The 12,793-nt window shown below is 51.0% G+C and overlaps 3 protein-coding genes across 7 annotated transcripts in view; 2 read left to right on the top strand and 1 right to left on the bottom strand.

Moving 5' to 3' along the window:
* The first annotated feature begins 2,248 nt into the window (after positions 1-2,248).
* On the top strand, positions 2,249-6,845 carry CUNH22orf39 (chromosome unknown C22orf39 homolog). 2 transcript variants are annotated; one of them, XM_045819739.1, is made up of 3 exons: positions 2,249-2,385; positions 2,521-2,688; positions 5,322-6,845. In XM_045819739.1, the coding sequence occupies exons 1-3, from the start codon at positions 2,362-2,364 to the stop codon at positions 5,448-5,450; spliced, it is 321 nt and encodes a 106-aa protein (XP_045675695.1). In that variant the 5' UTR covers positions 2,249-2,361; the 3' UTR covers positions 5,451-6,845. The 2 variants fall into 2 exon arrangements, with proteins under 2 accessions (XP_045675695.1, XP_045675696.1); XM_045819740.1 differs by lacking the exon at positions 5,322-6,845 and adding an exon at positions 4,762-5,307.
* A 142-nt stretch (positions 6,846-6,987) lies between these two features.
* Positions 6,988-10,780, bottom strand: MRPL40 (mitochondrial ribosomal protein L40). 3 transcript variants are annotated; one of them, XM_045819734.1, is made up of 5 exons: positions 10,678-10,780; positions 9,842-10,277; positions 9,396-9,479; positions 8,303-8,461; positions 6,988-7,423 (listed from the first exon to the last, which is right to left on the bottom strand). In XM_045819734.1, the coding sequence occupies exons 2-5, from the start codon at positions 9,892-9,894 to the stop codon at positions 7,099-7,101; spliced, it is 621 nt and encodes a 206-aa protein (XP_045675690.1). In that variant the 5' UTR covers positions 9,895-10,277; positions 10,678-10,780; the 3' UTR covers positions 6,988-7,098. The 3 variants fall into 3 exon arrangements, with proteins under 3 accessions (XP_045675690.1, XP_045675691.1, XP_045675692.1); XM_045819735.1 differs by having other exon boundaries at positions 9,935-10,277; XM_045819736.1 differs by lacking the exons at positions 9,842-10,277; positions 10,678-10,780 and adding an exon at positions 9,643-9,677.
* Positions 10,781-10,919: 139 nt separating this feature from the next.
* The window catches only part of LOC123806550 (protein HIRA), a 74,470-nt gene continuing 72,596 nt past the window's right edge, over positions 10,920-12,793 (top strand). For both annotated transcript variants that reach the window (XM_045819730.1, XM_045819732.1), the window contains exon 1: positions 10,920-11,054. In XM_045819730.1, the coding sequence (XP_045675686.1) occupies positions 11,018-11,054 (37 nt within the window). In that variant the 5' untranslated portion in view covers positions 10,920-11,017. The remainder of the gene's footprint in view (positions 11,055-12,793) is intronic.

Genomic DNA, 12,793 nt, shown 5'->3' with positions numbered 1-12,793 from the left:
AGTGGAACAGCAGGACTTTGTGTACTTGAATTGGGGGAAGAGAAGCTGTGTGTGAGGTCCCAAAGGCGGCCTCCTTGCCACTCCTTGCTTTCAGCCCCTGGGAGCACTCCCACTGCCTCAGCAGAAGTAGAGTCCCCCGTTCCTGATAAAAATCAATGGAGGGGGTTGAATTGCTCTAACTTGTGGTGTTCTTTCTCTTTTTCATCCTTCCTTTTTTGTTGGTCTGTAGCTTAAACATTGCTGTTGGCCCAGAGAAAAGTGGTTTAAATAGATGTGTGCTCTATAAATAGTGGTTATTCCGTTACTCTGGCTGCAATCTAAGTATTTATTTTATATATTGTTTTTTCCCAGAAGAACCATTCCTCAGAAGGAAAAACTGATCTGAAAGCATTTCTACTTTTAGAGTGCATTTGGAAATAACTAGCTCCTTAATAAATATGTTCTATGGCAGAGGAAGCCTTCATGGTGAAGGACAAATGTGAATATTAGAATAAATAAAAGCTAAAGATAACAGTCCTCTTTTTCCTTCCCTATCCCCCACTCCCAGTTTAAAGTACTAAGTTATCCAAGGTTCTGCTGGCCTGTCTTTATTTTGTATTGGTCTCAGATCCTCACTTTCTATAAAGTGAGACCTTTTGACGTTAATCCAGTTACATTAATCTTTTCTGTCCCTTGAAAATAATTTTAAATCAAGAATTTCAAATAAAAACAGGGAATGACTAAAACCAGGATTGCCTCTAAATGTTTGATGAAGTGCCAACATGAACTGATGGTGGGGCCACTGACCAGGAGTTGGAGGAAGGCCTGCTTGCAGGTGCCCCTCATTCCATCTTGCTGTTGGGAAAGAGCTGTTCTGGGGGGCTTCTCCTGGACAATGTAAGGAGGAATGAGGCTCTCTGCCCCTGGGGTGGGGATGGTCAGGCCCAGCAGAGTCTCCACCTTGTACCAGGTCTCCTCCTGCTTATAGACAGAGGGTCCTCTGCACAGGGCTCCCCCCAGCACTCAGAAGAGAGGATGCACTACTCTAGGACACGAACCCCAGGGCCCACCCATGTAACCTCAGTGAATAAGCATCGAAGATTGTTGTGATGACCAGGACTAACTAAGCCCTGTAACCCAAAATGACGCAACCGGTGATGAATGTGGAATGCTGCTGTGACCTACCTGACCCTTTACTTAAGGGGTCTCAGCTTCATCGACAGACATGGAAGTCCATGCTGGGGAGGCAGCCTCTACTGTCAGTGTGCCAGTGTCTCATTGCCTGACACATTATCCTTTATGCACAATAAAGAAGCTGGCCTTGGGTTTTAGTCTGAACTAAGCATCGTCTGTATATGCAATGAAATCACTACTGTTCTTTTGCTGGAGATGCACTCTCCTGCCTGGGACAGGGGTGGACCCCAGTTGATGGATCTGGTGACACAGTGGGGTCACCTGGAGCAAAAGTCCTGGTCATTACTGCTGTACTCTGGCCTGCAGCCTTATTGTCACACAGTGTCTTCTCCAACCTTGGTCTGTGAGCCAACATGGCAGGTGTCCTGATAAAATTGCAACTTCCTGGGCCACTTGCAGGGCATCTGACCCAGTCTCAGTCCTAGAGGGGGACCAGCAATGGCCCAGCACATGATTAGGTTTGCAGAAGTCAGAACCATTGCATTGCTATTGCAGGGCCTCCTGTCTTGGTAAAGCTTTTGCTGCTAACCATACACACCACCTCTGGACTTGGATCTCATGCTCCGCACAGCCTCCATTCCTTTGCTCAGAAAGCCCTTCTTGCCAACACTTCCATCCTGGGTTCCCTCGAGAGGTCATCCCACACCCTAGATACTCAGCCCTCAACACATGTCATCCCCAGCCAACCCCGATTATTTTGTGAGTTCATCTCTGTCCTTGGGCGGACACTACAGCAGTAGACTTGGCAGGTTCACGACAAATACTGCACAGTGTGTGATTACGACAATAAATCCAATCTTTGAGATTTATGAAAATAACAGCCACTAAAAAGGACTGGCCCGTGTGGTTTCAGAAACAGCCAGCAACGTGGCTGTGCAGCCGGGACACCTGCCCAGCAGCGGGTGGACGTCCTTTGTTGGCACCGTGTCTGCACTGGCTCCTGGCCGAGTTTTCTCACTCCACTGGTATGCCCCATCCACCGGGGCTCCGCCCCTCCTCGCGTGCACCACCATCCCCAGCTGTTATTGGCTGCCCCACCCAAATGTCCTGTTTGTTGGCGAGTGTCGAAGAGGTGGCGAGGATTTTAATCGTCATATCTGAGTTCCTCGCTTTCTCACGTGGTGCAGGCCTAATCAATTTTCATTGGCTAGCGGGCTGAGGAGGCGAGGGTTCGGTACTCCCCTTGACATGGCTGAGGGTGCCGGCTGGCAGGTAAGTGTGGTGGGCGCCAGGGACCTGCAGGGACCTCGTTGGACCGTGTGACCCGGCTTAACTGAGTTCTCTCCCGGGATGGGTTCAGGGTGGGCGGCACAGCGGCTTCCGCCTTAGGTGCACCTCTCACTGCAGCCGCCGCGCCCCTGTGAAGCCTATCGTGCCGAGTGGAAGCTCTGCCGCAGCGCTGGGCACTTCCTGCACCACTACTACGTCCACGGCGAGCGGCCGGCCTGCGAGCAATGGCGACGCGACCTGGACAGCTGCCGCGAATGGGAGGAGCGCCGGAGCGCCAAGGCCCAGGTGCGCCCAGGATGCTGGGGGTGGCGCTGAGCCACCTGGGCGGATCGTAGGGACGCCCTAGTGCACGGGCCATCCCGCCACGTCCCAGGTCCCGGGACTCTGGAAAAGAGCACTGTCGGGGACCTCCCTCTTTTTGTGTTTTCTTACTTTCGAGAAATAGCAAAAATTATCAACTGGGTTTTCAGACACTGAAGGAAAAGAGAGGAGGGTCCCCTAACAGTGATAGGGTTGTCTGCTTACCTGCAAAGGTGTTGATATTGCTGAGTCCTGAAAGACCAGCAACCAGCCTTAGCAGCCCTCTTACAGCCTCAGGGGATCAAGCTGAGGAACAAGGTCCAGGTGCGTGAAGCAGAAGGAGGGTGGGCTGTAGAAGGGTAGGGCATGAGGCTGGGGAGGTACCAGACACCTGGTGGGCGTTCAGGGGTGTCTAACCTGCGGCCTGCCGGCCTCATGAGGCTCAGGATGGCAATGAATGCAGCTCAACACAAAATCGTAAACTGAATTACAACATGACAAGAATTTTTTTTGTGACTACATGTTGAAATATATTTAATGTGTGGCCCAAGACAACTTTTCTTCTTCTAGTGTGGCCCAGAGACACCAAAAGGTTGGACACCCTTAGATTCTAGCCTAAATGTGTGCTGGGAAGCATGATTTGATTTGTACTTTTAAAATATCAGTCTGGCTGCCAGTGCGGGAGAGTACATGATGGAGGGCACAGAGACCAGTAAGGAGGTGGTTTTAGTTGTCCGTGCATTCAGCAGATATTTGATCCTGTTGGGCACTCTTAGGGATACAGAAGTGATGAGAACAGAGCACCTGCCCTTCTAGCACCTACATTCTAGTCTAGCGTACAATAGTTTCTCGGAGCTGTTGTGGGCAGGGAGATGGAGAAAAGCTGTGAGGGTGCATGGGGAGGTGCCTGGGGAAGGGGAGCCTGAAGGACTGGTGGCTGCTTCAATGTTGTTAAGTGTATCTTATTATTGAAACACACAAACTGATGTGGAAACCAAGCTACTGTGTAAAAGAAAATGTGACAAGTCCATAGTAAGTAGAAGTCCAAAAAAATGGAAAAGATAACTTGCAGCCTGTATGGCAAGAGATTTAGGAACCTTTATATATGTAGGAGCTCTTACGTATCAGTAAGAAAAATGGAGGTGATTTTAGAATAGAAAAGTAGGCAGAGGACACAAAGAAAGCATTCATTCAAAAAGAAAGCCCCCATGACCTGGCATAGCAGTTGAAATGAGAGGGGGTGGTTTCTACCCAGCCGATGTCAGAAGTGTCCATAGGAGTTTGGGGAGGCAGAAGTCCTTGTGCGGCATTGGTGGCATCCAGTGTTCCAATTGTCTAAAGTCAAATGCATACCTCTTGACCCGCTTTACTTCTAGAAGTTTATACTAGGGAAGTAATTGGGTAACAGCACAGGTAAAAGTTCAAAATGACCACTCTGTCACTGTTTGTGATAGTGAAAAAACTGAAAGTGTCCTAAAGTACACTGACAGACATTTGACCAAATAACTTCTTCCACACAGTGGAGTATTACATAGCCATTAAAGTATAGGTAGGAACATGTCCTGGTTAAAAACAATAGCTACTAACATATCCGAGCATAGTAAGATGCCTCGGCGAAAAAAGTAGAAAATATACACTGGCCAGTAGAAGATTATTGCTTCTTTAGGGAAACATGTAATGGCTCTAAAATTTAGGCCTAAAAGTGTGTGGGGGAAGCTGCTAACTTCACCTCGGGGGGTGGGGGGGTGGGGGGGGGTGAAGGTCTGGGAGTGTTTCATATTCTACTTTGGGTTTCTGATCACTTTTTAAACAGGAACAAAAACATCTATTTGAGACAATAGAGCTTAAGAAGAAAACTGTGAAATTAACATGTATAGAGGCCAGCATAGCTCCTGGCACCTAACCAGGGGGTCCTGTCACAGTTGTGACGTGTGTTTACTTTGGGGAGAGTGGCGTCTGTGGTCTGGATTCTTCATCGCCCATCCAGGGCTACCTGGACGTGTATCTTGCCTGGTCTTCCTCTGGGCTACTCTTTCAGACTCTTATCTTTTCTTCCAGCTCAGCTCCCAAGTAGCCTTAGCAGCTGAATCTTATCAGGTCAACCAAAGGCATCAAGCCCTGAGGCCTGGGAGAAGATATTTGTGAAGTTTCTTCAAGTGATGGTGATCTATCTACACAGTACCGTTGATCCTTGAACAACATGGGTTCAAACTGCACGGGTTCACTTATTATGGATTTTTTTAGTGGACTCACACTGTTCAAACCTGTGTTGTTCAGAGGTCAACTGTGTTGACCCACAATTGTGTCCACCCACAATTGGGAATCTGTGTATGCAGATGGCCAACTGAAGATATACACAGATTTTCAACTGTGTGGCAGGTTGGCACCCCTACCCCATGTTCAAGGGTCAGTTGTAGTTTCTCACAGTAGGGCAGGACAAAGTAGGATCTAGCTATGTGCATGCTAGTGTGGAACAATCGCCAGGGTGCATTAGATGGAAGCAGTTTTGGAGTGGTATGTATCAAACATTCTGTTTGTCTGTGTTTGGGAGGTGGCTGATGGGGAGGGAGGTACAAGGGCATGTGGGGTGTGAAGTGACCAGGGTCTCCCTTGTACAGCGGTCCCTCTGTGAGAGCGAGCGTAGGAGAGTCCAGGCTGCACAAAAGCACACCCTGGTGTGGACCCCGAGGCAGAGCCCCCCTGCAGAATGGCATCTCCCTCTGCCACAGGAGGAGGAAGACAAGTGACAAGCACCCCTGCACAGCTTCCTCTGGTCTGTTTCAAGTGGGGCTGTTGTATGTGACCCTAAGGACTCTGACTGACCCAAGCGTTCCAGTAGGTACCTGGGAACTTCTGCCTGGCTTGGAACACCGAGCACCACACCCCCAGGGCTGCTTGCCCAGCCCTCACCTGCGTTCTGGGTGCCCCCCTGCTGCCATTGCTCTGGAAGAAGTTTTGTCCACTGCACAGCTTCCAGGAAGCCAAGGACCATTGCAGATTGCTGAAAGCAGGCAGGGTGGGCTGTCTCATGCTCCTCCTGCTGACCTCCCAGCAGGACAGCAGCACAGCAGGTGGTCATCATGAGGTCTAAAATTCTCAGGTAAAGTCTTAAGTGGTAGCTGTGACCCCTGTGGACACATAGAGGGGTCAGGATGAGGAAGCTAAATGGTCGTGCTGCCAAGAACACCTCACCTGGCCCTGGTTTGGTGAGGACCACACATGGCCAGCCACTGTGCCCACACTTGGCTGTGGCCCGCTCGCTCAGGTCCTCTGCAGACACAGGTGGGGTGGACCTCTGGACCGGCATGCTGCACCCCCTAGGCTCACAGGAGGTGAGATTCTGGTTTTTAAGAACTGCACACAGCTAAGGACACACCACCTTGCATAAAAAGCGTTCATGGATTCTTGGCTGAAGAAACCCAAACCTGGAATTTTGGTCCACTTAACATTTCCCCTGGTCATTTTTAGAAAATGTGGAGTATGTCAAAGGCCATTTTACACATTAGATTTCAAAGAGAAGCTGAACTTTTAAATCAACAGTTTAGTTGTTGGGACTATTAAATTTCACATCTGATGTTATACTCAGTGTTACAATGAAGTCATTAAGGTCGGCCGTGACAATCCAGCATGGCTGGAGAGGGATGACCATGTGAGGACAAAGCACAAAGGTAGCCATCTAGAGGCAAGAGGCCTTCAGAGAAACCAACCCTGCTGGTGCCTCAGCCGTGGGAGTTGTAGCTTCCAGAACTGTGAGGAATGTCTTTTTCAGCCATGCAGGCTGGCACTTTGTCCTGGCAACCCCAGCACCCTAATACAGCCACCATTCCAGACTGACAGTACCCGAGTAAGAGTCCTCAGCCCCAGGGGTCCCACCCTCCTGCAGGACACAGCAGCTTTGTTCACTAGTGTGTCCCTGGCCTGCTCCACCCTCTTCAGCCTCCCTCCCCAGCTTAAAATGCGAAGCTGGCCCTGCTGCTGATGATGTGAGGAACTTCATGTGTCCTGTCTGCCCCACCCGTGAAGGCCCTGCCTCTCCTCTGCCCACCCATGCAGACAGCACAGCACACACAGCCTGCACATCCTTCACCTCTGTCTCTTGGGATCATTTTATGCCTCCTGCTGGGGGCATCCACCCCACAGAACTGGAATCTTCCTTTTTATTGGGGGACAGTGGTCAAGGTTTGGTCATCCTCTCCCCAGTACCTGGAGAGGAGGGACAGTACCTCTCACCCCTATCCATCCTCAGATGAATTAGTTTTGACCCTAACATAAGACAAAGAGACACTTGGTTACACTTACATTTATTCTCAGCATGCCTCATACTGTGACAAGTGGACTTGAGCCCTGGTCATTCTGGCTCTGAAGGGCACAGTGTTCAGATGGCTGCCTCCAGCTCTACCTCTTGAATTCCACTTGTGTATATACCTTGGTGATGTCGTGGTACCTGCCTTCAGGGGGCTGGTAGTTGGAGATTGGTGGTGTGTAAGTTGGCCCTTCTCTCTCAAAGGGGAACAGACTAGGGTCCCGCTTGATGGCCTCCCCATGCAGCTCCTGGGACATGAGTTTCAGCTCTTGCAGAGCTTCCTGCTGGGCCTCAAGCATGGACTTGATGGCTTCCCTCTCCATCTCATGCTCTTGCTGCTTGTACAGGGACCATTTCTTCAGAAGCAGAGCTCTCCGCTCAGCCTCCTCAAAGGAGAGCTCTACCTGAGGCCGCTGTCTGGGAACACACAAATCCAAAGGTGTGAGCTGGGCAGCACTGACCAGGGAGTTTGGGTGACTGCTTATGGCCCATGCATCCTCCCTGCCAGACACAGATGGAACTTACGAAAGGAAGTGAAAGTTTGGGACAAATTAAGAAATAGAATGTTCAATGTGGTGGCAGCTGCAACTGATGCTACAAGCCAGTGCCATTTGCTTTACTTGCAGATAAGAGTCACTGATTCTCAGAGGAGACTAGGATAGCTCTTCTTCTTTCCCAGGCAGAGACTACTTTTGGTGAGAGGTGACTTTGGAGAAAAATGAAATTGTATAATGAAAACGGACACCAAAATCCCAGGGAGTCAAGAGCCTATTATTAGCCCCAGAGTACCAAATGACACCTGCAGTGTCCCACTTGTGTGGCAAGGTGCTGCTACTTTACAGATAGCACACACTTTTATAAGGCAGTAATCCTGCGCACACACAACCCAAATGTGAGCATGTGCATCACGAAGCAAAAGGCTAAGGGCGTTATGCCACCAGGATGGGCAGCGCCTGCAGACCCAAGGCCCAAGTCGTCAGCCACAGCTACAACCTCTGACAGAAGAGCAACTATGAACTTTTGAGCAGTGCTGATAAGAACTTCACTCAAGTTTCTGGTCTGGCTTATCAAACAATTATTCTGAGTTTCTTTCCCACATTCAGCCATTCAAGAGCACCACCCAGGAATGTTTTCCAACTCCTGCGAGACATAATCAAGGAGAAAAGGACTCAGCCCAGGGCCAAGTCAGCCCAAGCCCACTAACCCCTTCCCATCACTGGCATGAACTGCAGTTACAATCACCTTTAGGCGATGAACTCCTTTGCCCTCAGGACTTCAACCCTAGAGGACCCTTACCTCACTTTATCCAAGAACCTCACAGGCGTAATAAAATCTTCAATGGGAATTAGCTCCTGGCTAGCCTTTTCTAGTCGTCGGATCCTCTTTTTCAAACGGTCTCTCACAGCTTGGTCTTTTTTAGGATCTACCTTCTTCTTCTTCCGCAGAGGTTCTGCTCTAATGGATAAAGAAAACATTAAAATTTTTCCTCTTCAGTTTCACAAACATCCTGGGAGACATGGCACTACATAAAGTACCCCAAGCTTCTGAGCTCTCCACTGGGGAGTGGACTGTGTGTACATGACCCTGACCTCGTAAAATGAGTGTGGCAGGGAGATGGCCTCCATCCCAGGGTCCTTGTGAGAACTGTGTGGGCACTGTCAACCCAGGAAGGGGTGGAAAAGCTTCAGGGGGGTATCAGGGTGTAAATTAAAGGGAAGTGCTCATCTTTAGCCCTGGAGTACAGGTGTGCCTTGGATTTGCATTGAAAAGAGAAAATACCAAACTGATTAATTAGAAGCTAATTACTCACATCTTAAATGGATTGTGATTTATAAGAATGATTTCAGTAAGAGTAAAACAGCATAAAAATGACTAGCATGTCCCTACTTCAGGGGATTTCTTAATTAATGTTCCCATCCTAGAGTATTCACAAAAGTCTGATTTACAGTCAGCAATGAATCTCCCATGGTGGTAATTCACTATTAGGAATAATCAAGACCAGATTTCTTGAATCAAGTCTCTCGAAAGCATCCAGAGTTCCAGGTGGAAAAACTCGTCCTCACACCTCCCCTCACTTCTCCAGGGAGTCAGAAATAGAAGGTCCGTGGAGAAACAGAAGTTTATGCTTTGCCCTTTAAAAGACACAAGAATCCATTCAAAGCTAATTCAACTTTTGTTTAAACTACTTTTACATTTTTTTGTTTTCTGATTATAGACACAGCATACAGAGAATGTTGAAAAGACATGAAAACATCTAGCTACATTTAACTGAGAAATTTTGTAGGCTATTAATTTTGTAAACCAAAAACTAGTCTTGCTCTGTTTTATTCAAGTGCATATCTATCTTCTCTGACACCCCCAAAGAGGTCAGACCCCTAGTTAAATTTACCTCATGGGAATGAGTTCCCAGAAGGACAACAATGAGGCTCTCTGGTGGGTGTCTCTAATCTGTGTCTGCCAAGTTCCCAGTCGCCTGAAAGAGATAAGAGTGTGTATAAATATCTGATTTTCTCCCAATAAACAAACCCAACCACCCCTTTCTTTTTAACAGTGCTCTCAAAACCTAAGGCACTTGAAACTGCTAGATGTGACAGCAAAGTCAATGTGGGATATTTTTCAAAATCCCCAGTTCACACCAAAAAGCAGTTGAAGGGTCCCTGCCAGCCAGTATCTTAGAATTCTCATCCACAGGAAGAGGCGGGATCAGCCACCTTCCTAGATATCCGTGGACAAGGGCAACCGGGGAGGAAGCGCAGGCGAGGCCTGTGCTACCTGGTGCAGAGTCCCCCGCGTGCGCCCCGGACACCCCTCGTCGGGTCTGAGGTCCGCACTCACCAGCACCGCGAGCACAGAGCGCGCGCGGTAGCTCCCAGCACCTGAGCAGCCATAGCTTCTAAGGCAGCCAACCGGCTGCTTCACTGCGCGCACCTCGGCCGTGGGTCCCGCTGTGCTTCGCGATACGGTCCGACCGTGCCGTCGATCCACACTCCCTAGTTCCACCCTGGGGCGCGATCCGCGCGTGCCGAATCACTCTTGGCGGGCCCGGACGTAGTAGCGGCGCACGGGCACGCCCCGAACGGTGGGTTGGATCACGCCTGGCCCTGCCCTGCCCTGAGCTCCTTGCCCCAGGCGCCAGAGTGTGTCCTCTTTTCTCTGTCCGAACGTCACTCCTCTACCTCGTCAGGGTGCATCCCTACGAGGGCCAAGACTCCGCAGTGTTGCCGAAATGGCCGTGGGGATATCCCTCCACTCCAAGTCTAAGTGTCCACGTCTGTGAAAAAGGTCCCCAAAATTCCAATAAACGCGCCGGTTCGGCCCTCCCTCCGACCCACCCCAGGGTTGGCTCACCCCCACCCCCCACCCCGCATTCTCGCAAGCCCGGGACCACGGCCGCCCGCCGGTGGCTGCACGTGGCACGGCGCTCTCGAGATGCCCAATAAACGCGTGTTGATGAATGACGGAAGCTGGTTAATTAGTCGGACTCGTAACTAGCGTGGTAGAGCTGGAGAGAGGCGGTTCATGCCACTCCGACCCTGTCTGGCTCCGCGGGCCTGGGCTGAAACCCGAGGCCCCGGTCTCCCTCCCAGATCCCAGCCGACCCTCCTCCCTCCCCTCTTCTGCTGCTGCGCCCAGGCTGGACCCGAAGCGGAGCCGCCCTGCGCTGCCCCTACCGACAGTGGAGCCTGGGCGGCCCCGTCCGCGTGGGGAGCGGTTTCCCGCCGGGGAGATTTGGCAGGTGCAAGCCGTGACTTCCGGCGTTGCCCGGGAGCTGCGGGAGGAGGAGCGGCGCAGGGGATGCGGCTGTGGCGGCGGCGGTGGCGGCCGAGCGCTGGGGGCGGCTGTGGCGGCGGCCTGGGGCGCGAGCCGGCGATGGCGTGCCGGCACTGAGGGCGCGGTGCGGGCGGCGGCTGGAAGGCGGGCGGCGCGGAAGGAAGCGGCGGCGGTGGCTCCATGGCCCGCGCGCGTTGAAGGACGCGGCTCTTGCCTCAGCCCGGCGGCGCCGGCCGAACAATGAAGCTCCTGAAGCCGACCTGGGTCAACCACAATGGTAAGTGAACACAGGGGTCGCGGGAGACCGAGCCTGGCTTCAGATCCGGGTCTGGAGTTGGGTCGGAGTCGCGCGCAGGCCCTGCCCGCCTCGTTCCCGACGCCTTTGCCCGGTGCCAGAGCCGCGGGACGGGAGGTAACGGACTTTGTCCTCAGAGCGTGGAGACCAGCGAGCCCCCGCACGTGCTCCGCTTGGCTGCGGCTAAGTCTGCCTCTGCCCCCAGCACTTTCGCTGAGCCCTCGACCGCCCACCCGTGGTCCGTGAAGGCGCCGCGGCCTGGCTCTGGGGAGCGGCCCTTGGGCGCCAGCCAGTTCCTACTACTCGTCTGCATCAGCCAGGATGTGTTCGGATGGTCCCAAGTGTGAAACCTGGGCGCAGCCTCCCTTGTAGCCTTTCACTGGCAGGGTGAACACCTGAAATCTGCAAGTCTCTGCCATGCTGAGGAGACTTATTGCTCCAGCTGAGGCTCCGAGCTGATGACAGTGCCTCCCAGTTGGAGGACTATGGCTCAGGGCCGAGGTTCCCCAGCCAAATGAAACCATGTTTATTCTGAGCTGGGGCATCAGGGTGACTTGGGTTGGGGTCAATAGCATACAAGTGTGTTCTAGGAGAGGGGCTTCCTTAGTTCTGTGGCAGTGCCCCAGTGTACACCTTGGAGGAATGGACTCTTCCAGGCCTCTGGTTGAGAACAGACTGTGTGGTACAGAGAAATGTTTGATAACCAGCAGTGCTGTCATAGTTCTACCTTGTTGGCAACTACAGGAGTTACCCTCCCACCCCCAGGGAGATGAGAGAGAGCCCCCTTGCCCTCGCTGACAGCACTGAAGTCCAAGGAGCATTCCCCAGCATAAGGCCTGTAGCCCTGATTCCAGCCTGTCTCTGACTACTGATAGGCAGGTCACCCTGATTCTGCTGTTCCTCATTTCTACTTTGCAATACGACCAGAAGGAGCTCCCGTTTTCTTCTAGAGCAAGTAAAGTAGATGCTTTTGCCTCTTTTGTACATGTAGCCTTTCGATTTTGAACCAGATTCAGGGTTGCTCTCTACTGCAGCTGAACAGATGTCAGGCAGAAGTGCTCTCCCTTTCCATCTCCTTGTGTGATGTCTTTCTCACTTTTCAGGGCCTAGGTGAGGTCACCTTTTCCTTTTATTACCATTGCTCCTGAGTTACTCCACTAGATGAGGTCTGTCCCTGTGGTGTACTTTCCATGTGCCCCCCAGGTAGGGACTGCCTCATTTCCCTCTGTATTCCCTGCAACACTTGGGTCATATGATAAGTGTTGGCTAAAACAGATAAGAAAGCGGAGGTTTCCGTAATTTATGAAGACACAGCTAGGTTTACCGTGCATGAAAGCAAAAGCTGTGAACTTCATTTCACTTCTCCTGTGTTGGTTTGCAAGAGCATTTCTTGATGTGCAGTGTGCAGATCTTTCCCTGGAGAACTGGGCAGTTGGTCAGTAATTATAAACTATGTTGCTTGTGAATTAGAAACAGAAAGATTTCATTTGAACTAGTTGTATAAGTGAAGATCTGAAGGAATTTTACTTTAAAATAAAATTTTTTTCCTAGATTAGTTTGTGTGTATAGTCAGTCAACCCTTTTTCAGTGTCTCTTTAACCTTCTGCCATATAATTTCTAACTTTGTGATAAACTCCTTCGTAGAACACAAGTTCTGTGCTGTGGAAGCATAGGTCAAGATGCTTACTTGATTATCTAGGTACAAACGAGTGAGATTCTCC

Source organism: Phyllostomus hastatus, unplaced genomic scaffold (assembly GCF_019186645.2).
Source record: "Phyllostomus hastatus isolate PE091 unplaced genomic scaffold, TTU_PhHast_1.1 phas_scaffold_387, whole genome shotgun sequence".
Lineage (NCBI taxonomy): Eukaryota > Metazoa > Chordata > Mammalia > Chiroptera > Phyllostomidae > Phyllostomus > Phyllostomus hastatus.
The sequence above is the reverse complement of the archived record's forward strand: the minus strand, read 5'-3'. Positions and strand labels throughout refer to the sequence as shown.

What these genes read in the sequence shown, in the direction of transcription:
- MRPL40 (XM_045819734.1), bottom strand. Translation starts at nt 9,894, where the DNA reads ATGGCTGCTCAGGTGCTGGGAGCTACCGCGCGCGCTCTGTGCTCGCGG. An exon ending in GCTCTGTGCTCGCGGTGCTG is followed by an intron (nt 9,480 to 9,841) that starts GTGAGTGCGGAC and finishes TATCTCTTTCAG; the next exon opens with GCGACTGGGAACTTGGCAGA. An exon ending in TGGGAACTCATTCCCATGAG is followed by an intron (nt 8,462 to 9,395) that starts GTAAATTTAACT and finishes TTTATCCATTAG; the next exon opens with AGCAGAACCTCTGCGGAAGA.
- CUNH22orf39 (XM_045819739.1), top strand. Translation starts at nt 2,362, where the DNA reads ATGGCTGAGGGTGCCGGCTGGCAG. An exon ending in CTGAGGGTGCCGGCTGGCAG is followed by an intron (nt 2,386 to 2,520) that starts GTAAGTGTGGTG and finishes CTCTCACTGCAG; the next exon opens with CCGCCGCGCCCCTGTGAAGC. An exon ending in GCCGGAGCGCCAAGGCCCAG is followed by an intron (nt 2,689 to 5,321) that starts GTGCGCCCAGGA and finishes TCCCTTGTACAG; the next exon opens with CGGTCCCTCTGTGAGAGCGA.